The sequence below is a fragment of the Perognathus longimembris genome, chromosome 4 (genome assembly GCF_023159225.1).
Source record: "Perognathus longimembris pacificus isolate PPM17 chromosome 4, ASM2315922v1, whole genome shotgun sequence".
Taxonomy (NCBI): domain Eukaryota; kingdom Metazoa; phylum Chordata; class Mammalia; order Rodentia; family Heteromyidae; genus Perognathus; species Perognathus longimembris.
Window position 1 is genome coordinate 23,793,148 of NC_063164.1, and position 23,211 is coordinate 23,816,358.

The window sequence follows — 23,211 nt, forward strand, 5'->3', positions numbered from 1 at the left end:
CCGCGGCTCCGCCCCGGCCGGCCCTTCCGGTGGCGGGCGGACCTTCGGGAGGCCGGTGAGGCCGCGGGGGCGCCGGCTTCAGCCTCCACCGCGCGGGGGCTCCGAGCGTCCACTGGGTCGTCCGCCCCGGCGAGGAGCCGGGAGGACCGTTCACACAGCCCAGAGCAGGTTGGGTTCCACTGTGGTCAGCACCGAACCCAGCTGTTGGGGGGGGGGGAGGGAGAGGACCCCAGCGGGCGCGCCGCGGCCGGGCCGGGGCCGGGCGCGGAGCCTCGGTGCCTCAGGCCCGGCTGTGTAGCTCCGAACCTACGCTGGAGCTTCCGTCCCCGCCGGTACTGAGACTTGAACTCAGGGCCTCCCTTGGTATTTTTCTGCTCACACTTAGCGCACTCCCACACCTCCACGTGTGCCTTGTTGCTGGGTAATTGGAGATAAGAGTCTCAGAGGCTTTTCTTTTTTTTTAATACCCTCGGATTTCAGCCTCCTGAGAAGCTAGGATTACGGATGTGAGCCACCAAGCCGGTGCCCCAACTTGTTTTATTTTCTTCTTGTGAACTTGCAAAACTGCCAGATCATTTGAAGGAAAGTTATTTACCATAGGATGCAATTCCTGGCTAGAGTGTCACACGGGATTCTTTTGTACAGGTCTCAGCAGACTGGACTCCTGTCCCGCTCCCCCTCCCCCCCAAGAAATGGCCCTGGTCCCCTACGAGGAGACAGGAATGGGGCTCCAGAAATTCCACAAGCCTCTTGCCACTTTCTCCTTCGCGAAGCGCACGATCCAGATCCGGCAGGACTGGAGACACCTGGGCGTGGCCGCGGTGGTGTGGGACGCGGTAAGTCAGCCTCAGAGGACCCGAGAGTATGCACAGCTTTGCACACCCGCCTTACTGAGATATAATTCTCATTCCATGTACAAATTTGATGGGTTTTGTTTTGTTTTGTTTTTGGTGCTGCTGGTCCTTGGGCTTGAACTCAGGGCCTGGAGCACTACCCTTGAGCCTTTTGTGTGTGTGTCGGGGGGAGGCCTGGGGCTTCAATTCAGGGCCTAGGCTCTGTCCCTGAGCTTCTTTTGCTCAAGGGCAGCACTCTACCACTTGAGCCACAGCACCACTTCCGGCTTTTTCTGTGTATGTGGTGCTGAGGAATAGAACCCAGGACTTCATGCATGATAGGCAATCACTCTACCACTAAGCCACATTCCCAGCCCTCATTAAGTCTTTTAAACATATTGGTGCAAAGATAGGTAAAGTGATTAAAGCCCAAAGAAATGTCATGAGTTTTCTTTTAAATTTTCCAGAGTTGTGAACGGGTTGTACAATGGTTTGTTTTCTGCTTCTGATGGTGAAGGTGACGGCTAGCCCTCAGCCCCAAGCACCATGTTTAGGATTGGGGAGGATGAGTCCTGAAACATGTGGGTTTTATGATCAGACTAAACACAATTTTAACAGTTAGGCATGTGGAGAATAATTTAGGGATAAAAATACTTATATGAGCTGGGTGCTGATTGCTCAAGCCTGTAATCCTAGATACTCTGGAGGCTGCGATCTGAAGATTTAGGTCCTGCGGGCTGGGAAGTCCCTCAGTCTCTTATCTCCAATTATCCACCAGAAAACTGGGAGTGGCTCTGTGGTTCAAAGAGATAGAGCACTAGTTTGAGCAAAATTGCTCAAGGAGAGGACCCAGGTCCCACAATTGACAAAAGCACACACACACAACAAAGCCGTGTCCTGGTGGCTCACACCTATAATCCTAGCTATTCTGGAGGCTGAGATCTGAGGATTGAGGTTCAAAGGCCAGCCAGGGCAGGAAAACTCATGAAATTCTTATCTCCAATTAACTACCAGACAACTGGAAGTGGTGCTGTGGCTCAAGTGGTAGAGCACCAGCCTTGAGCAAAAGAGCTCAGGGACATCGCACAGGCCTAGACTTCAAGCCCCACAGCTAACCAAAAAAAAAAAAGACCAAAGCTCCCCCCAAAGCCAAAATCCCCAAACAAACAAAAAACATAGCGAGAAAGGGGGTGGGGGGGGAGATGAGACTAAGAATACTCAGCAAAACAAGCAGTTGCCAATTATAGCCCTACTGTATATCTGTGACAAATTATAGTAAAAATTACAAAAATACAATTTTAAAAGCAGGATTGTAAGCCAATACTATCTCATGCATCACCAAGTTCCAAAACTCTGGCAAAATTTACCTCTTAATGTCCCAAAACAGATGCCAAGGGCCTCTGGGTCAGTAGTGGTCAGTGACACAGTTCAGGGAGCCTTGGGCATGGTGCTGCTTTTTCCCTTTAGGTGAAGGTGTGGCCATGCACACTTGAGCTAGGCCGAGGCACTGGACATTGCCTTAAAACAGTCACAGAGACTGTTCATGTCAATTCTGTTGGAATGCTTTAGCAAACCTCATCGTGAAAGTGCTGTGACATGGTGAAACATTAAACGGGCATTCAGCAGGCCCCTCTAAAGCTTGTGTCATTCCTATCTCCCACCCCTGTGAGGGGCTTTGCACCCACTGTGTGGGTACTTGCTCTAAGATTACCTCCCAGGGGCAATGCAGTAGCTAAGTTAGTGTCAGGAAACTGGGACCGCCCCCCCGCCCCCCCCCCCCCCCTCGCAGCCGGGGAGGGGCATGGTGTTGTCTCTGCCAGCACCTGGCCCCTCTGATGCCCTACAGCTTTTGAAGCACTCATGTGGATCATAATCACAACTGTGTTTTGATGCAGGCCATCGTTCTTTCCACCTATCTGGAGATGGGCACAGTGGAGCTCAGGGGCTGCTCTGCCGTGGAGCTCGGTGCTGGCACAGGGCTGGTGGGCATAGTGGCTGCCCTGCTGGGTGAGTGTGTTGTGCTGGCTAAACTCTTTGAGAGGTGCATCCTATATTGTTAGCACAAAACCCACTGGTAGTTTTCCCCTTGCCTGCTTCATTTCTTCCCTCTGTGCTTTCAGGTTGTGGGCCAGCTGCTGGCGCATTTAACTCCTGTGGTTTAACAGGCTCATTTCTTCTTTTTGTCTCTCCACCTGTTATATGTACTTCTCATGGGAGATTGCCTGTTTCCCTTAATTCTGTGATGCCGATATTATAATATTAAGGTTACTTTGATTTCAAGAAGAATACTGTAGCCCATCTATAAATTCCTTTAGTCTAAGGTGCTTACCATGTGGTTGGATTTAAGCTGGTGAGGTAAGTGGTACAGGCAATGTCTTTTCCCTCATTAGTGACCGAGGTAAATTGCTGGCTTTTCTCTTCTGGGTACGATCAGCCCCTCTAAAATCTGTGCCATTTTAAAGAAATTTTATTAATAAGCCCAAGTACGATGGTACATACCTATACTCTTAGTACTTGGAAAACAGAAGGAAGAGGATCATGAATTTGAAGTCAGCCTGAGGTACATAGTGAAACCCTGTCACAAAAAATTACATAAATAAAATTGTACTAAGAATCTACAATTCTGAACTGATCCAGTGTCTTTTCCTTCCTTTCTTTCCTTCTTCCCTCTCCTCCCCTCCCTACATTTCCATCTCCATCCCCCTCCTCCATTTCTTCCTCTTCTCTCCCCTTTTCCCCTCTTCCTCGTCCTTCTTGCCTTCTTCCCTCCTACTTTTTTTCCCTCCTTCCCCCTCCCTCCCCTCCCCTCCCCTTCTCTTTTTTCTCTATAGCCTTGGCTGATCTGGAATGTACAACCCTCCAGCTTCAGCCTTTCACGTGCTGGGATTATAGCCATTAACTTTTGTCCTGTTTTGTGTTGTTTTAGTTGGTTGTACAGCCATTAATTCAAGTCTTTGAGATAGTGTGTCACCATGTTGGCTAGGACACCTAGAATTCATGATCTTTGTATCTCAGCCTCCCCAGTAGAAAGGATTACAGACATGCAACACTGGTATGAAGCATCATCTCTGGCTAATCTATAGCATTTTAAAATCTTGTTATTATTTTTATTATTTCCTGTTCTTCCTACAACTTCTGACTCAGTTTGAGGTATCCAGTGATAAGTCTGGACTAGTTTTTTGGTTTTGGCCAGCCCTCGGATTTGAACTCTAGGTCTGGTTGCTGTTCCTGAGCTTCTTTTTGCTCAAGGCTACTGCCCTACTACTTGAGCCACAGTGCCACTTCTGGATTTTTCTTAGAAGCTTATTAGAGAGAAAAGTGTCACAGACTTTCCTGTCCAGGCTGGCTTCAAACAGAACTCCTCAAATCTCAGCCTCCTGAGTAGCTATAGGTAGCTAAACCAGCTTTTAAGATACTCAATAGTATATTCTTCACTATAATATTGCATTCTGGGCTTTCATTAACAGTGCAGTTTCTGATTCAGAGGTTCTGGAGCTTTCCTTTGAGCCTCCTGGGCTGGTAACTCGGCCTTGCTGGTTCTCAGACCACATTGGTTATTGAATGGACCTGGATTCTCAGAGTACTTTGAACGGATCACATTGTGTTACAGGTATTTCTGGAGCCACAAAAGCCTCTGATTCTCCCCAGGCTCTATCACATTCCATGCATATTAAGAATTAGGCTGCAGATTTACAGTCTCACATTCTCATAGTAACCCTGTACCTGGTAAGTAGATCTGAGCTATTCAGAGTTCTTTTCAAGTAGTGAAATGGAGGATAAGCAGAGAGTAAAGTAACTAACTTCCCAAGGTCACAAAACTAGTGGATTGTGGATGGCATGTGAAAATAGTTCTGTCTCTGAAGTTTTGCTTCTCAGTTTGAAAATCTCCCTAGGTTTGTGTTAGTTACTTCAAAAGAGGATTTTGTAAGTTGGGTTGCAGTTAGGGAATATGGGTATGCATTTGCTTATCCTGTCAGGTCTCGTTTATCCTTCACCCCGACCTGCTTACCTCTGAATGCTTCATGACTCTCCTGATTTATTCTCTTAAACCTAGCTTGGATCACCAACTAACATTCTACATATTCTTCTTTTAAAAAACCTCTTTTTTTCTTTTGGCCAGTCCTGGGCCTTGGACTCAGGGCCTGAGCACTGTCCCTGGCTTCTTCCCGCTCAAGGCTAGCACTCTGCCACTTGAGCCACAGCGCCGCTTCTGGCCGTTTTCTGTATATGTGGTGCTGGGGAATCGAACCTAGGGCCTCGTGTATCCGAGGGGCTGGGGATATAGCCTAGTGGCAAGAGTGCCTGCCTCGGATACACGAGGCCCTAGGTTCGATTCCCCAGCACCACATATACAGAAAACGGCCAGAAGCGGCGCTGTGGCTCAAGTGGCAGAGTGCTAGCCTTGAGCGGGAAGAAGCCAGGGACAGTGCTCAGGCCCTGAGTCCAAGGCCCAGGACTGGCCAAAAACAAACAAACAAACAAAAACCTCTTGTTGGGGCTGGGAATATGGCGTACTGGCAAGAGTGCTTGCCTCCTACCCATGAAGCTCTCAGTTTGATTCCCCAGCACCACATATATGGAAAACGGCCAGAAGGGGCGCTGTGGCTCAGGTGGCAGAGTGCTAGCAGGAAGAAGCCAGGGGCAGTGCTCAGGCCCTGAGTCCAAGGCCCAGGACTGGCCAAAAAAACAACAACAAACAAACAAAAACCTCTTGTCGGGTATTCATGCCTGTAAATCTCAGCACCAGGGAGGCCATGGCAGGAGGAGCTCAAGTTTGAAGCCACCCTGGGCGCCATCCATAATAAGATCCTGTGTTCAAAACAAATAGAAAGGGCACCAGCATTTTATTGCTTATGTCCTTGTTTGAATGTCAGTTCTGTGAGGCTAAGTTTTTATCCTCTGATTAACGGTAGCCTCTAGTAGAACTAATGAGGGTATAGGAAATGGTCTCCTGCTATTAAGATCCTGTTCAGACTTCTGAAATACCAGGGAGGCTAGATGGGCCTCCCAAATGGTGCAGATGGACGTTAGAATGAATACTCAGGTGATGGCTGCAAGATGGATGGGCTGGGAATATGGCCTAGTGGCAAGAGTGCTTGCCTCCTACACATGAAGCTCTCGGTTCAATTCCCCAGCACCACATATATGGAAAACGGCCAGAAGGGGCGCTGTGGCTCAGGTGGCAGAGTGCTAGCCTTGAGTGGGAAGAAGCCAGGGACAGGACAGTGCTCAGGCCTTGAGCCCAAGGCCCAGGACTGGCCAAAAAAAAAAAAAAAAAGGTGGATCACTCCAGTATGGCCAGCTGAGTGCTCTGTGGACTGAGAAAGCCAGAGATAGATGTTCTTAGCCAAACTTGCAACGGCTGTCTGAAATTTTCATTGTCGGAAGAAATGGGAACTCTAATTTAGATTTCTGCTTATTGGGTGGAACTCTGGCAGGGGTCAGAGTGGTGGGTCCAGTCTCGAGCATTCCGATAGCTTGAGTGTTTCATCACAGACTCCAATGGCATACTGCCACAATCAGCATACTGCTGCAATTATGTACGTCAAGATAGAAAACTCTGGGCATAAGCTGCCAGTGGAATGGCACTCACTGCAGCTGCTCCAGAATCTTGTGGGATATTAGAGACTATACTTGGTGTGTGCGCCGCGCGTGTGTGTGTGTGTGTGTGTGTGTATGTGTGTGTAGTGGGGGGGGGTGGGGTGCCCTTTTGAGAGTGTTCTGCTATGTTGATTTAGCTGGCTTCAACTTTACTGTGTAACCCAGGCTGGCCTTGAACTCTCAATCTTGCTACCTTTTCCTTCCAAGTGTTGAGATACCACATCCAGTAGAGAAAAAAAATTTATGAAAGCATGAAACATATAATCCCACTAGGGCTAAGAAATTTAAATATATTTTTATAGATGAGTGTATTAGGGCCAACCTTATATGGTTTCCTTATCTTCAGAATAACTACAGGTCAATATCCTCATTCATACTGGTTTAAAAATTAGATATTCCTGGTGGTGGTTCTATAATTCTAGCTACCCCAGGAGGCTGAAATCTGGAGGATTGTAATTTGAAGCCAGCCTGAGCAGAAGAGTCTGCAAGACTCCCATCTCTTAAAAAAAACACAGCAAAAAGCCAGGTTGGCCGTTTGGCTCAAATGGTAGAGCACCATCTGTGAGCAAGAAAGTCAAAGGCAAGGCCCTGATTTCAAATCTCCCAGTACTAGCAAAAAGAAAAATATGTGGTAGTTTATTGTCAGCATTCTATAAGAAACAGTTTAATAACTTAAGGCTTCATTAATTGTTCAGTACTACATGTAGAAACTTAACCGTTAAAGAAACAAACTTACCTGAAAATTATACAGTAAATCAGAGGAAATTATATACATACACATATATAAAGTATATGTACATATAAAGTGTGTGTGGGTATGTATATATATATATTCCATAAACCCATGTAGGTTGCCTGCTTCAAAACAGCCTAGGGACAGCATTCCGTAGCAGCCTAACTCTTCTGTGATTCTGCTTTAAACCAAAACGTCCCAAAGCTGTTCCCTCTCTTTTAGTATCTTCTCATCTTAGTGGTCATATTCTGCTACCAGGTTTTTTTCATTCTTGAGTTCTGTTTTACCTAATGGGTTAAGGGTGGGCAGGGTCTGCCTGCCCAGTTCAGAAGCCCCAGCCTGTGTCAGTTGGTGACTCTAATTTGTGAGCACAACTTAAGCAAACAGCAGGAATGCCCTGAAGGCAAAATGCCATGTTTCCTTTAGCCAAGAGCCAGTGTGGAAGGCAGGAAGGCGCTGCCCACCCGTCATGACTGGGATGCGGTGAGCTCTGGGAGTGCATTGTGTTCTGCCCATCAGGTGGAATGGTGTTTAACTTGGCCCCCTCCCTCCCTCAGGACTTGCATTGATGTGCCCATTACCTTTTCTTTGTCCCACCTTGTAGGTGCTCATGTGACTATCACCGATCGAAAAGTAGCATTAGAGTTCCTTAAATCAAACGTTCAAGCCAACTTGCCTCCCCATATCCAAGCCAAAGCTGTTGTTAAGGAGCTGACTTGGGGCCAGGATCTGGGGAGTTTCTCACCTGGAGAATTTGACCTGATACTTGGAGCTGATATCATATATTTAGAAGAAACATTCACAGATCTTCTTCACACACTGGAGTATCTCTGTAGCAAACACTCGGTGATTCTTTTAGCTTGCCGGATCCGCTATGAACGGGATAATAACTTCTTAAGGCTGCTGGAGGGGCAGTTTGCTGTGAGTAAGGTTCACTATGATTCTGACAAAGACATATATATTTACAAAGCACAGAAGAGAAACCAGAAGGAAGACTTATAGGTGGCCGCAGTTCGTGCGAATGTTGTCACTGAATGTGTCTGACACTCTAATGACCTGTTCCCTGCACTCATCTCTATCCAAAGCTACTCAAGGGACAAAGCATGTGGGCATTTTTGTTGTTTCTGGCAGGATTGGGGGTTGAACTCATGACTCACACTTGCTAGGCACTGCCTTTCCACTTGAGCTACTCCTCTAGCCCTTTTTGGCTTTTGTTCTTTTTCAGATAGGTTCTTAGGCTTTGTGCTCAGAGTTGGCCTCAGACAGTGATCTTCCTGTTTGCAGGTGTTTGTCACCACACCTGGCTACCTACTCACTTGTTTTTTATTTTTTGTTTTTTGCCAGTCTTGGGACTTAGGGCCTGAGCACTGTCTCTGGCTTCTTTCTGCTCAGGGCTAGCACTCTGCCACTTGAGCCACCGCGCCACTTCTGGCCATTTTCTATATATGTGGTGCTGGGGAATCGAACCCAGGGCTTCATGTATAGGAGGCAAGCGCTCTTGCCAGTAGGCCATATCCCCAGCCCTTTTTTTATTTTTTGTTCAGTACTAAGGCTTAAACTCAGAGCCTCACCCTTTTGCTTAGCCTTTTCACTCATTGTTGGTGCTCTGCTTGGGCCACACTCCCATTTTGGGCTTTTTGCTGGTTAATTGGAGAAGAGTCTGCCTAGGACGGCTTTGAATTGTGGTCCTCAGATCTCAACCTCCTGAGTAGTTAGGATTACAGGTGTGGACCACTAGCGCTGGCCATGTAACTCAGTTTTAAACAAGTCAGTGCTTTGTTCCATGCAATCACTTTCACTGCTAGTTTATTCACTCTGGAATAGGATTTCCATTAAATGAAAATGAAATTTGAGGTTTTGTATTTTTATTTATTTTTGTCAGTTGTGGGGTTTAAACTCAGAGCCGGGGCCCTATCCTTAAGCCCTTTTGCCCAAAGCATTAGCTCTACCACTTTGAGCCACAGTGCCACTTTTTTTTTGTTTTTGTTTTTTTTGTGTTGGTCCCTTTTGATGTTCACTGAGGTGTAATGAGGGGCTGGTATATAGCTGTCTTTAGTAACTGGGATTGGTAAAGTTGAGTCACATAACTTATTTTAAACACATTCTGAGATAATGTTTATATCCCAGTTTTCCAATTTTCTAAAAATGAGATTTCTAACAAATTATATTCCCTGACCTATTAGTGCTGTTGAAATCTTTTGCCCTTTTTAGGCCTAAAATACTCCCCTTCCCCATTAGGATGTGAGTTTTCTGGAGTCTCATGCTTTTTGGCTGAATTTCAGGTTTAGCCATATAAACAAAAGAATGAGTAAAAGTAAAATTTTAGATTTTGAAAGCACTTAAATTCTTGGAGTAGAGTCTCTTCTTCAAATCCTAGCTATGGTTTTACCCTTCCCCTTTGCCATTTTGAACATTTTTTTTCTAGCTTTTTCTTAAAGCCTAGGTTGGCGATAAAAAGGAAGTCTTCATTTCACCCCTTTGTAAGGGCTGAGCTACATGTGTACGTTCCTCCCTATTCTGCCTACAGTTGTTCCTCAGTGCCATTATGCTCAGTAGCAAACTCAAGCTGCACGAGGGCCCAGAGTGCTTCTGTCTGTTCCACTGCTTTCTCCATGCAGTGTATCTTAACCAAATAACGAAAGAGACATGTCATGAAGAGAGTGTGAGTCGCATTTGTCTTTGCTTTTTTGGTGCTGGGTTATGGAACCTAGGGCCTTCCTTGCTCTAGGCAAGCTCTCTACCACAGGGTTACATCCCCAGCCAGAGAATCTTTGGGCTAATTGCTACATTGTTTTGTGATCATCTTCAGTAGAGTTTATGACTTGGTCATCATATATGAACTTTTACATAGCAGCTGAAACCTAGCCCACAGGAGTCCTTGTAACCCTATTGTATGTGGTACTAGAGATAGATTTTGTTTTGCAGAATATTATTAAGATATCCTTTTTAACTTTTCAGTGGGTATTTTGGATGTGAGAATACCCAGTGCTGTTATTTTCTACACTGAAAATAGCTTAATAAAAGTGAACTGAAAGTTGTGAGCATTCTGTGATGTACTTGTGTAATACAACTGTGGTCAATGCACATGAACTGAAAGTGTCCGTGCTTACCGTGCAGTGCCAGTATTGAACCATCAACACGGATGATCTTGGAAAACAAATTAAATCAAAGCTTCGGCATGCATATCACTGGCATTGTAATGAAAAACCAGTTTTATCAAACATTAAAAATGATACATACCAACTGTGCAGTTCCTTCATTTGAGCATCTTCAACTTTTGGAAATTAGGTCTCTTAAGGTGGGGAGATTGTGACTCATCTAGATATTCTATGAAGTGTAGAAGCTACTGAGTTATATATTTCATTTCATACCATATTAACTAAGAATTAGAAAAGATAGTTTCCCCCCTTTTTATTTCTGCTTTTGTTCTACAAATAGAACATGCACAAAAGAAAATGATCAGGAATAGTTTCGTTGTCTAAGTGACAATCAGTGCTTTGTTTAATGGGCTTTGGGTTTGGGATGTTATTGCAGGTTAGGTTCCAGGGGAAAGACTGAGATGGAGATGAAGGTGCAGAAAGTTTAGATGGGGATGTCCCCAAGAGGGACAGTGAGAGGAAGGGAGACTCAGGCTGGCCCTGCAGTGAGGCCATTTGGAGTCCCCAGTGTGGACTAGGCATTGGGTATCAAGACTACCTGGAGGACACAGTCCCCGATGAGGGCAACAAGGGGTCTGAACAGCACGGCATTTTTTGCCTATGTTAAAAGTACTAACTTGGGGATATAGCCTAGTGGCAAGAGCGCTTGCCTCGTATACATGAAGCCCTGGGTTCGATTCCCCAGCACCACATACACAGAAAATGGCCAGAAGTGGCGCTGTGACTCAAGTGGCAGAGTGCTAGCCTTGAGCAAAAAAGAAGCCAGGGACAGTGCTCAGGCCCTGAGTCCAAGGCCCAGGACTGGCCAAAAAAAAAAAGAAAAATACTAACTCATCTTTTAAATGTACATTTTAAGTGGGTATGCTTTGTTCTCAAGTTAAAAATAGGCCAGCCCATTTTACAGGGCCTTGACTCTCACAATGCTTTCCCGAGTCATGTATTCCTGTATGCAGAACTTCTTCCCAACTAGTATCAAATACTGCTGCCAAGATGTTTAAATCTGCCACACCACCATATAATTCCACCAGAAAGAGTACTGGTATGTTGTTCTCAGACTACCTTTAGAGTGGCTTGCCTTTGTTCATGAACTATACAAACCCCCACCTCTCCAGAGTTCCTCGCAGAGTATTTTTTACACACCCATCAGAATTCTAGTCCACCAAAACATTTAGCTGAATGCTAGTTTTAGGGGGTGGGATAACAGTCTTGAATGTTTATCTTAGCAAATTCCTTTACAGATGAGTGCCCTTCTTGAAGTGCCTGTGTCTTCTCACTGCCCATGATATTTAGATATATTAAAATGATAGAGTATGCTCAGTAAATTACTTTTTATATGATTAAATTGTTCCCAACAATTGGTATAATTGGTGTATTTATAGCAGTGCTGGGGTCAAGCCCAGGACCTTATGCGTGTGAAGCAAGCAATTCAATTGGTCAGGCATCCCCAGGCCCTAATTGTTATACTTTGTTAGAGAAGACTTGGTCACAGTTGTTCTGTTCCCCAGAACCCCAGGCCCTAATTGTTATACTTTGTTAGAGAAGACTTGGTCACAGTTGTTCTGTTCCCCAGAACCCTCAGAGAGAAATAGCACTTTTAAGTTCTTCAACGAAAATGAGGTGAGTCACTTTGGTGAGCATAGGAATGAAGACTGAGTACTTGTGTGTGAGCCTCAAAGCTTATGAAGCCAGACAAAAGCCACACAACATATGATTCTATTTATTTGAAATATCCAGAATTCATAAATCCACAAAAACAAAGCACATTGGCGGGTTTACAGGGAAGAAGCAATGAGGAATTAAAAGGATTCTAGGTTTAAAAACAATGAAAATGTTTGGGATTTGGATAGATGCCACTAAATATGCCATTACCACTTTAAAAACAAGTAGTTTAGCTGGGAAGTGGGGTCACATCTGTAATCCCAGCTACTTAGGAGGCAGAGATCAGGAAGATCATAGTTCAAGGTTAGCCTGAATAAAGTTAGTGAGATCCCATCTCAACCAATAGTTGGGTGTGATGGTACATACTTGTCATCCCAGTTGCATGGCTGTGTAAATAGGTTAGTAGACTAGGCCTACTTAGGCAAACAAACGAGATAATCTCCAAAGAATAATGAAAGCAAAAGGGCTGCAGATGTGCCCCGGTGGTGGAGTGCCTGCCCTACTAAGTGCAAAGCTGTTCAAACCCCAGTATTGCAAGAAATAGTAATTTGTCATGTCAACTGCACCTCAACAGAAGTAGCTTGCACATCCTTTGAAATGACCCTTTCACTAGATGTTAGTCCTTCATTTGGTCAGTATGCTGAAGATGGGGAAATTAAACCGCAGTGAGCATGGGAGGCACTGATTAAGGCAGTTGCTTTTCTGGGCTTCTATAAATAATTTAGCGAACAGTGGCACCATTTACAAGATGGAAAAAGCCAGCGGAAGGAACAGTGAGGAGAAATTGGAAGTTCTGTTTGGGATGTGTTTTTGCAGTCCAAGTGGTAAAAACTGAGCCTAGAATTCAGTGAAGAGAGCTATTCTTATATAAAAGCACATCTTGGATGCCTTAAGTTCTTACTAGAGCTAGGGAAGGGGTAACGTCCAAAAAGAAATGTACTCATTTACCTGACTGATTCATGTAACTGTAACCCTTCTGTTTATCACCTTTTATCATTTTAAGTTCTTGAGAGGGACTTTGGTCCCCTGTAGTGCCAAGTGTGTTCTCAATAAATTTGTCTGCTGACAGCAAAGGTAAGAATTTCCCTGGAGGTCCAGGCACATGGATGTGGCTGACCTGTAGAGACCACAGGTTCTCACATGTCCAGCAGGACTGGTTTGTTGTCCATGAATTACCCCAAGGGAAAGAGAAATCCATACAATTCTGTCAATAAGGGCTTAACAAACACACCTTGGAATTACAAAACAGAACAAATATGACCATTTAAACCTACTTCACAACAGTATAGGAACTTTATTCTTAGAACGTCAGCAAAATTAACGTCATTCTTCTCCTCCTCCCCTCCCTTGTTCCTTATGCAACCCAGCCTGGCACTGAATTTTCCATCCTTTTGCCTCAGCCTCCTGAGTGCTTAGGTTGTCAGAGTGCACAACCAGCCCTTGGATTCCCTTCTACTTTATGTGGGTCTCCACTGATTATTTCAACAGTAATGTTGTCCCATCTTCAAGTAGGTAGCCTCCTGTTCCATCTTACGGAAAAAAAAGTTTTGTGCTAACAATTAGGAGTTCAGTAAACTTAAGTAACTAAAGACAGGTACTTGCTGCTTGAACTACAATTTTCTGTTGCTGTGCAACACAAGCTTGGGATATAGTCATTATGCTTTTTGCTCACTTAAAAGCAATACATCTAAGTCCAAGAAAATATTGCTTAACAATACTAACGAGAAACAAGATGAAGAGATTCCCATCCCCAAAAAAGAGACTTACAGAGTTTTTAAAAGCAATGTTTATGTGACTGCACATAAATGTTTGTGTAAAAAGGGCATTATGACAGTTTGATACCACAAAGATTACAGTAAGAAAAAGCACTTTATGACAATATATCACAAATTCACAAGGATCACTTCAATATACAAAGCAATCGCTACCATTCTGAACACAAAGCAGCTAATATATGTACATGGTGTTCATAAAATGCATTGTAACCCAGTACATTTTTTTTCCTTTACACATAAAACACAGAAAGATTTTGGTAGAAAAAAAATTAAAACAGGGATGTTTTTAGAATGTAGGGATTTTTTTTTATTAGAAATGCATTTCCTTCATTATAGTTTACTTATTTAATATTCAACTCTAACAGAAACATCAGAGTTAAAAAATTGATACCCTGTTTTGTGCTGAGTTTTAGGGGAGGTACTCTTAACACCAGACCTCAAGGAAAAATTCAAAAGCCAAACACCTTTGGAGGAACTCCCCTGGTTATATTGTTGCTAAAAAGTTTCAAGTGACACAACTGGGTTAGAAATAGTTCTTTTTGCTGGGGTGAGGGGATAAGGGAGGGCTACAACTACTATGTTATAAATCAGTCAAGGACAACTTTACAAGGGAAACTGCTGACCAGCACTCTTTGCCATCCCTAATAAATCTATACTCACAGTAAATGTTGAAAAATTATTTCCCACTTTCAATATAAATTATTTTATTACATACATAATTGGAGTGGCACCTGGATAAAAATGTCTATAAAGCATTTACCAATTCAATTTTAACACCTAAGAAAATAAAACCTCCCAAACACAACGCTTGATCCTTTCATGTGGCCAACTAATATCAAATCATTCCCTGCAGAGATTTTCTTCCTCTAGCAGTTTTTACCCATCTCGTTGACTCTGACCCATCTCCAAGGTGCTCATCACACAGCAGCTAGAAATGCCATGCTTCGAGTGCCAAGGATTCAATGCCTGGAAAGTAGGTAAAATTCCAAGTTGCTACTGCTTGACCCTTCTCAAGACATTTCCAGTATTGTTCATTTTCCTTTTCCTTGCTGGTGAGAATAATTGAAAATGTATCATGTTTAACTTAACTGGGACCTGCACGCACAGTGCCAGAATGTGGACAGGTCAATATATTCTCTCTGTGCTAACCAACTCTGCCTGTTTTTCTTGTCAACTTGCTTTACAGGCTTTGTTCTATTTAATTTTTTTTAATTTTTCTTTTTTTAAAAAATAAGTTTCAAGCTAAAACACCTGAAATATAATTCCTCCATTAAAATGTTATCTGGTCCCTCTTTGAAGTTTGCCCCCTGAGGATGCATACAAAGGCTTAAGCTACATTCACTCATCAGTAAGAACATATCATAGGAGATGAGACAGATGGAACTTCAGCACCCTGTTTGATTTATTTGAAATTCTTCCATACTGACTCAATTTCCTGATAACGTTCAACCCCTCAATGATTTGCCTTTTCTTAGCCATTGGTTCTAAAAAGTCAGGAAAACCAGTTCCTAGTACATACAGTGACTTATGTAGTCAACTTAAAAAAAAAGTCAACATTATTAACAATCAAAGTAATCAAGATATATGTAAGCCACCCAACATAAAGTTCTGGTTGTGCTTTGTAAAACTGAGTGAACAAACCTATCACAATTCTTTGCTTACAGGCTTACTGAAGCATTTACTCATCTACAACAAACTCCACTGCTTTGATGTATGGAAGAAAGGCAATATAAAATGAATTCAGTAAAAATTATTATATGTAGTCTCCCATGATGATAACAGCTATATGCTTTAAAAATATTACTGTGGAAAAATTAGTAATTATTTTGGAATACTATTACTGTGATAAGGATAAAGTTTCATTTGAAATAAAGATGAATACCTTGAGTTACTTTTTTGTTCAGTCTTTATTCATGATAAAATAGTTCACCTTTTGATTACCTGGGCTAGTCAAATCTAATCGTTATTTTTTAAAATAAGCTTTTTAAAAAGGCAGGGAGAGGGGCTGTCCTGGGATTTGAACTTGGCATTGAGGTTGTTTTCAGGCGCGTTGCCACCGAGCCATACCTCCAGCCCCATTTACATGCTGGTTATTTTACTTTATTTATTTTTTTTTTTGCCAGCCCTGAGGCTTGGACTCAGGGCCTGAGCACTGTCCCTGGCTTCTTTTTGCTCAAGGCTAGCACTCTACCACTGGAGCCACTCTGCCACTTCTGGCTTTTTCTATATATGTGGTGCTGAGGAATCAAACCCAGGGCTTCATATGAGGCAAGCACTCTACCACTAGGCCATATTCCCAGTCCTCTGTGCTAGTTTTTTGAGATGGGGTTTTGCTTCCTGCCTGGTGGCGTACCTGCATGTGCCATCATGCCTAGCTATTGATTGAAAAGGGTTCTCAGAAACTGCCCTGCCTGGGTGGGTTGTCTTTGAGCTGTGAGTGTCAGTCCTCCAAGCAGACAGGAATACAGGCATGAACCAGTAATCCTATCAATTATTTTAAAGGCTAGCTTTTAGGTGCTAGTATATATTAATCAATGAAAAGCCTCCACTAAGAAAAAAAGTCACATATCTGAAAAGAGAAAAAAACAAAGCAGAAGTCAGTTAATTAGGGGACTTGATAAGTTGCTAAGACCCAAACTAGGTCATTTTTAAAAGTGCAAGTTACACCAAACATTTACAAATATTCATGTAAATAAAATCCAAATAAATATACAACTTTTGTATTAGGTTATGGGAAATAATATACTAACAGTTTTCAGCATTACAAAGGCAACAAAATAAAGTCTCTTAGAAATCACTGAAAGTTACCACTGTTTCTAATTACATTAGCCTTATTTATTCCTGCAAAAAATGAAGCAGTCTTTGGTAAGCAACCAATTATGTTAACAGATGACTGTAATTGTTCACTGAATTAAAAATTAAGCCAAAAGAAGACAGCTAGATTGAAGTCACTTCAAGTAAGTGAAAATATTCTGGTTTATACAAACTTGTTTCCAAGCTCTAAGCCTTTGTATGATTCCACATGTCACTCCAAATGGTCAAGACAGTAGGGAGTAGTCCTGAGAGGCAGAGATAAAACTTCAGCCAGATGACTTCGGATTGGACAGCCTACCTGACTGGTATTGTGCTTCCAGACACGAGCACTGCTGCTGGCCTACCTCAAAACGCATTTCCTGATAAAATCCCTGCTCAAATCAAACACCAAAAGTCCCTCCCCAGGATGAATTTTGAAAAATGAGTGGTTCTTAAAAGCTTTTTAAAAAGCTATCTTCAAAATGTTCTTACCACTATTGTAGCTGCCAGACACAAAACAGAAAACCCAAACACTTTGATTTTGGCGGGAGTGGGGAAGTTTTCAAATGACTAGTAATGTATTTAAAAGCGTCAAAGTAAACGACTAAAAAAATGCTTGGAAAAGTTAAGAGCTATAAATCATGAGTGATGGAGAAATGCAGTCATCGAAACTAGCAGAAGGGATGCAATAGAACACACAAAGTGTAAAATTTCATCTGACCTCAATATACTATAATACTCGGCATTCCTGACTTAGGAGCTCTCAGAGCTTTAGATTATATACTGTATGTATGTATATATGTACATATCTATTATACAAATGCCATTTCCCCAACCCCACTCCCAAGAGTATCTAAACAAACAGAGCACCTATGACAATATTACAGTTGCCAATATGGTACTTGAGTTTGAAAAAGAATGAACTTAAAAGTTTTATCTCATCAAATTTTTAATAATGTGAACACACTGAACCTAGCCCTTTCTAAGCCACTTTTCAGTTAAAACACTATCAGAGCTTGAAAACTCAGAGTTATATATCAAAAATAAACCCCTCCCCACTTCATTTTTATTAATCTGTCCTATAGATAAAAGTGCCACATGGCCCTATATTTGCAAAATGAGCAATACCAAACTCGTTATTTTCTAGGCAAATCAGTAGCATATATACAGATTCCTATGATGACATTTTTATTCCCTTTTGGCCAAAATGAAGAGAAAAACATTTGTAACATGGCCATAATTTCTTGGCTGCAAGATTTAAAATGTCATTTTAAAAATAATGATTCTCAAAGTAATAAGCTTAAAGACTAACATCTTTTTCCTCTCTCACATAAAAAAACCTGCACAAATGATGCTTGATTTCTATCTGTATAAACTGGATCTTCAAGTCTCCAAAGCCCTAAAGCAGATTTAGCAACATCATACATTTGTCACCTTACTGTTAAATAACTGACTTCAAATCAGTATAGTCACCCTCAACATATAAAGAACTAAGTCTTTGTAACTTAGAAGTCCATTCAGCTAATAGAAATGTGACTGCCTTGATTTATCAGGGAATAATTAAGTAGAAAGCCTCAACTTTTGGGAAAAAATCCACAACAACATAGCTTTAGAGATCATAAATTGCTATATACAAGCAATTTTTCACTTAAAATATTGACATCTGACATTTTGATTCAATGTGAAGTAAGTTCAGATTGTGAAATAGATATGGTTTTACTTGGTTTGTGTATAACCAAGTTTAGAAATGACATAGCTATCCTGGTAACAAGCAATATTGATGCTATTCACTTTCTCCATTTGCTCAGCAGGACAAACATCAAACTTTACAGTTGTTTGAGAGCCTTCTTGAGAATCTGGTGAACTGCCCAAATATAAAGACTACATCACTCAATTCTGAGAATGATGCTCCTTCATACACTCTGTTCATCCTTGAAAAAAGACAATGGTCTGTTACAAACAAAATCATAACATTCATAAAGATTAATTTAAACTTACTTTAAAAAATAAACCCAATAACTCACTTTTGTATGTTTTGTTATGATAAGCAAACAATCTCGTTAACCCGTGATTATAAAACATTACTTATCTATGTGAAAGTATAATGTCATATTATGCTATTTCCAATTTTAAAATCCACCTTGGTGTTTCTTTCAAAGGATAACATTTAGATTTGTCAAGCTTAGTGAATACAATGAGCAGTTAACTAAATGTTATTAGAAACAAAGATGCACACATATGCAGGCTCTTATGATCAGCAATTAGAACATGTAACCAATAGCAAGGCTATATGGAATCATACCGGAAAGCTATAGCATAACCCTTTTTAGAAAAAAGGCAAAAATGTGCTGCAATAATGACAGTCGAATATTGTAGCACAGTAGACATTCAAATATGTGTGATGAAATTACTTTCCTTGTACGCATCTAACACTGTACTTTTAAGAACCATATCCTTACACACTTTTTTATTCATTAGAGATTCTCTGGTAAAACATGTTAATATGGAAAAGCTTTAAAATCCAGTATTTTACTATAGCAAATAAATATATGACTTTGCTTTATTTAACATCTTGAAGACTTTCCTTGTTGGTGGCACACTGTAAGTGCAAAGGGCAATAGTAAATTAGAATTTTTTTTTTAAGTAAATGAGTGACAATATAAATATTTTTGAAGGCAAGGAAAAAAACTTTTATTTAAGAACCTTGTTATATAACTCAAGGGTTCATTTCTTAGCATCCTTTTACTAAGATTTAGTACTAACTAAAATAAGTTTTGTATCTTCAATTTAATTTTAAATTCAAATATCATGCTTTTTTATTCAGTTGGTTACTTCTTAATGTATTCAAAAATATTGAACACATACAGAACTGAATTAAGAAGTAACAACTTCCCTATGGAAGAGTTATGGTTAATACAGGTTTTTATGAACCAAGGAAAAGTTTGTCGAAGAAAACATACATAAGGAAGTTCTCCAAATTCATTCTTAATTTCTTCAACGCCATATTAAAATTTGTTTAGAGGGCGTATCTTAGAACAATTCTACATAATTTACAAAAAGTGAAAACATGTCAATTTGGCAATCAACACTTCTTCATTGCACCTTACTTACTTTATGCATGCGGCCACACATTACTTCAGCTCAAGGGGCTGGGTTATTCTGTCCCTAAGGCAATCAAGGAGCTCAGCACAAACCTTGAAATCATTTTTAAAAAAAGATTTCATTTTCATCATTTCCCCCAACAATTTACAAGTAAACAAATGATTACTTCTTGAGGAGGGTGGGCATTGAAAAGCGGAAGTCTCTTCATGATTCCTGGTGCTGAAAATTTCTTGAGGGGAGAAGTGGAGGCAGGTGTTGAAACATTCACAGTTTAATGCAAAAGCACAAATGAAGGAAATTCTGTAGTTGCTTCAGGCAGTTTTGCGCATAGAAAAAAAGAAATGTTTAGAAAATAAAATGTTTATTTTGTCTTTCTGGTGTGGCCAATCCAGTCCACTTGCCACCTTAACAGGTGAAAATTTAAATCCCAAATTAATCTGATTTGTGGCAGTAAAGGTCCTTAAGTGCTTTTAACTCCTCAATCAGTGTCTTGTTTTGGTTTTCAAGCACTGCTACTCTGTTTTCTAAACATTTCACATATTCCTTCTTCTTTCTACGACACTCCCGAGCTGCTTCCCTATGAATGAAAAAGGACAGCAAGAATTATGCAAGTAATTTCTACCTCATTTCTTTTGGAGTAGAAATCAGTCAAAGGAACATTTTAGTATATATTAGTATATATTTTCTATATATTAGGCATTGGAACAGATACATATAATTGAGTTTAATTCTAATATATTATAAAAACCTGAGCCAAACACAAACCTGAAACGAAAAATTAAATATTCACTTTGCTACCATTCTTTAATATTCATTAAAATGTTCTGTGTTATACCTACAAAACTTAAAATTCTATCTTTGTCAATAGGAAAAAATTAAGGACAAATTTTAGTGGGGGAAAAAATCTTTCAACAGAAAAACATCTTGCAAACTTGTCATTGTAAAGCATTAAAAAAAAAGTAAAACACAATGGCCTCTTGGAACATATAAAAATTAAATATAGTATGAAAATAAAACCTAAAGTTCTAAAATTTTTTTTAAGAAAATGGGGGGTGCGGAGCAAAGGTTCCTAAAAAAGGATTAGGTAGGGCTAACCTAAATAGGACACTGAAATGAACACACAGACTATATCATACTTGAAAACTTCTGCATATCAGGATACAAGAAATAACAAAAAGGCAATCTTCAGAACAAGAAAAGTAAAATCCTATTTGATGAGGGGTTAATATCCAGAACATATAAAGAATTATAATTAAGCAACCAAATACCTACACTGAAGGGCATAGGAGTTACCTAGATATTTCTCTAATGAAAATACATCTGTAATCCTAGCTACTCAGGAGCCTGAGATCTGAAGATCATGGTTCAAAGCCAGCCCAGGCAGGTAAGTCTGTGAAATTCTTATCTCTTATCAACACCAGTAAACCAGAAATGGAGCTGTGGCTCAACCTCATAGAGTGCTAGCAAAAAAACCTCAGAGATATAGCTCAGGCCCTGAGTTCAAGCCCTACAACAGACCAAAAAAAAAAAAAAAAAGAAAAAAGAAAAAAAAAAAGAAAAAAGAAAGAAAGAACGAAGAAAAAATACACAAATAGCAAATGAGCATATGAAAAGACATTCAACATCACTAATTATTAGGGAAATGAAAATGAAAACCTTAAGACATCACATTACAATCTTTAGGATAGCTATTATCAAAAGAAACTTCTACCATCACCAGAAAATACTGATAAGGATGTGAAGAAATTAGAGCACTTTTGAACTCTTTCTGGGAATGTAAAATGGTATGGCTGCTACGGAAAACAAAATGGAAATTTTGTTTTCAAAAAATTGTTAATGGGGGCTGGGGATATAGCCTAGTGGCAAGAGTGCCTGCCTCGGATACACGAGGTCCTAGGTTCGATTCCCCAGCACCACATATACAGAAAACGGCCAGAAGTGGCGCTGTGGCTCAAGTGGCAGAGTGCTAGCCTTGAGCGGGAAGAAGCCAGGGACAGTGCTCAGGCCCTGAGTCCAAGGCCCAGGACTGGCAAAAAAAAAAAAAAAATTGTTAATGGAATTAGCTATATAATTACATTAATCTCATCACACAATGAAAGAGCTGAAAGACACACACACACACACACACACACACACACACACATATATATATATTTGTGTGCACAGCTGTATTATTCAGAAAAGCCAAGGGGTAAGAAGCACCTAAGTGTCATTGGTGAAGGAAATGACATATATATATATATATATATATATATATATATATATAATGGAATATTTGTTATTCAATCCTGACATATACTATAATATGGATAACCTTGAACACATTAGGTGAAATTAGCTAGTCACACAAAGACAAAAACTACATTTCCACTATCTAAAGTAATAAAACTCATAAAAATATAGGCGTTAGAATAATGGCTGCTAGCAACTTGGGGATAGGTGTGGTTTAATGCATACAAAGCTTCAGTTTTAAAAGATGAGTATCTTGTAAATCTGGAGATCTGTGGTACAATGGTGAACATACTTACCACTACTGAACTAAAAAATTGTTAAGATTCTAAATTCTATGATATGTTGTATGTTTTACCACAATTAAAAATAATATTGGGGCTGGGAATATGGCCTAGTGGTAGAGTGCTTGCCTTGTATACATGTAGCCCTGGGTTCGATTCCTCAGCACCACATACATAGAAAAAACCAGAAGTGGCACTGTAGCTCAAGTGGTAGAGTCTAACTTTGAGCAAAAAAGAAGCCAGGGACAGTGCTCAGGCCCTGAGTTCAAGCCCCAGGACTGGCAATAATAATAATAATCATCATCATCACCATCATCATCTAACAGATTAAAAACTTACTAAAAAGATGTCTTTAGTAAGCTGAAAACTCTCTCTCTATACATATATATATATACATATATATATATATATATTTTTGTGTTGTTTTGTTTTGTTTTGCAGTCCTGGAACTTGAACTCTGGTCCTGGGCACTGTCCTGAGCTTCTTTTTGCTCAAGGTGAGTGCTCTACCATTTGAGCCACAGCACTATTTCTAGCTTTTTCAAAGTACGTTATTGGAGATCAAGTCTCATGAACTTTTCTGACTGGGCTGGCTTCAACTGTGACCTTCAGTTAGATCTCAGGCTCCTGAGTAGCTAGGATTATAGGTGTGAGCTATCAGTGCCTGACTTAAAAAAAAAAAAAAATCTTCAGGCAGTAGCACAGGGAACAGAACAAGGTAGATTCCTTATCGCTCAGTTGCAAGCAGAGTCTAAGCCTATAAAACATAGCCATTTACACTTATAACATGGGCAGGTGTAATATATAACAGTATCATCAGTCCCAGATTCCTGGGTATGGTTCTATCCTTTATCAATTATATAAGGCAAGTTATTCATATTTTTCTAACTATATATAAAAAAGAGACATTAAAAACATCGCCTATTGGGCTGGGAATGTAGCCTAGTGGTAGAGTATTCGCCTCGTATACATGAAGCCCTGAACAGAAAAAAACTGACATGATGGTATAACACCTGAATCCCAGGTACAGTGTCAACAAGAGGAC

General features: G+C 40.8%; 2 protein-coding genes across 7 annotated transcripts in view; one reads left to right on the forward strand and one right to left on the reverse strand.

The window, feature by feature from the left end:
- The first annotated feature begins 124 nt into the window (after positions 1–124).
- Mettl21a (methyltransferase 21A, HSPA lysine) lies at positions 125–8,512 on the forward strand. 2 transcript variants are annotated; one of them, XM_048344869.1, is made up of 4 exons: positions 125–168; positions 646–836; positions 2,729–2,840; positions 7,772–8,506. In XM_048344869.1, the coding sequence occupies exons 2-4, from the start codon at positions 693–695 to the stop codon at positions 8,167–8,169; spliced, it is 654 nt and encodes a 217-aa protein (XP_048200826.1). In that variant the 5' UTR covers positions 125–168; positions 646–692; the 3' UTR covers positions 8,170–8,506. The 2 variants fall into 2 exon arrangements, with proteins under 2 accessions (XP_048200826.1, XP_048200827.1); XM_048344870.1 differs by lacking the exons at positions 125–168; positions 2,729–2,840 and having other exon boundaries at positions 487–836; positions 7,772–8,512.
- Positions 8,513–15,994: 7,482 nt separating this feature from the next.
- The window catches only part of Creb1 (cAMP responsive element binding protein 1), a 46,305-nt gene continuing 39,088 nt past the window's right edge, over positions 15,995–23,211 (reverse strand). The window contains exons 8-9 of one of the 5 annotated variants that reach the window (XR_007210723.1): positions 19,821–20,231; positions 15,998–18,483 (exon numbers count right to left, since the gene is read on the reverse strand). Coding sequence is in view for 3 of the 5 variants with exons in the window: in XM_048344873.1 (XP_048200830.1) it covers positions 20,087–20,231 (145 nt within the window). In the remaining 2 variants the exon portion in view is untranslated. Of the gene's footprint in view, positions 20,232–23,211 lie in introns of all 5 variants that reach the window. The other 4 variants (XR_007210722.1, XM_048344873.1, XM_048344872.1 and 1 more) reach the window with 4 other exon arrangements.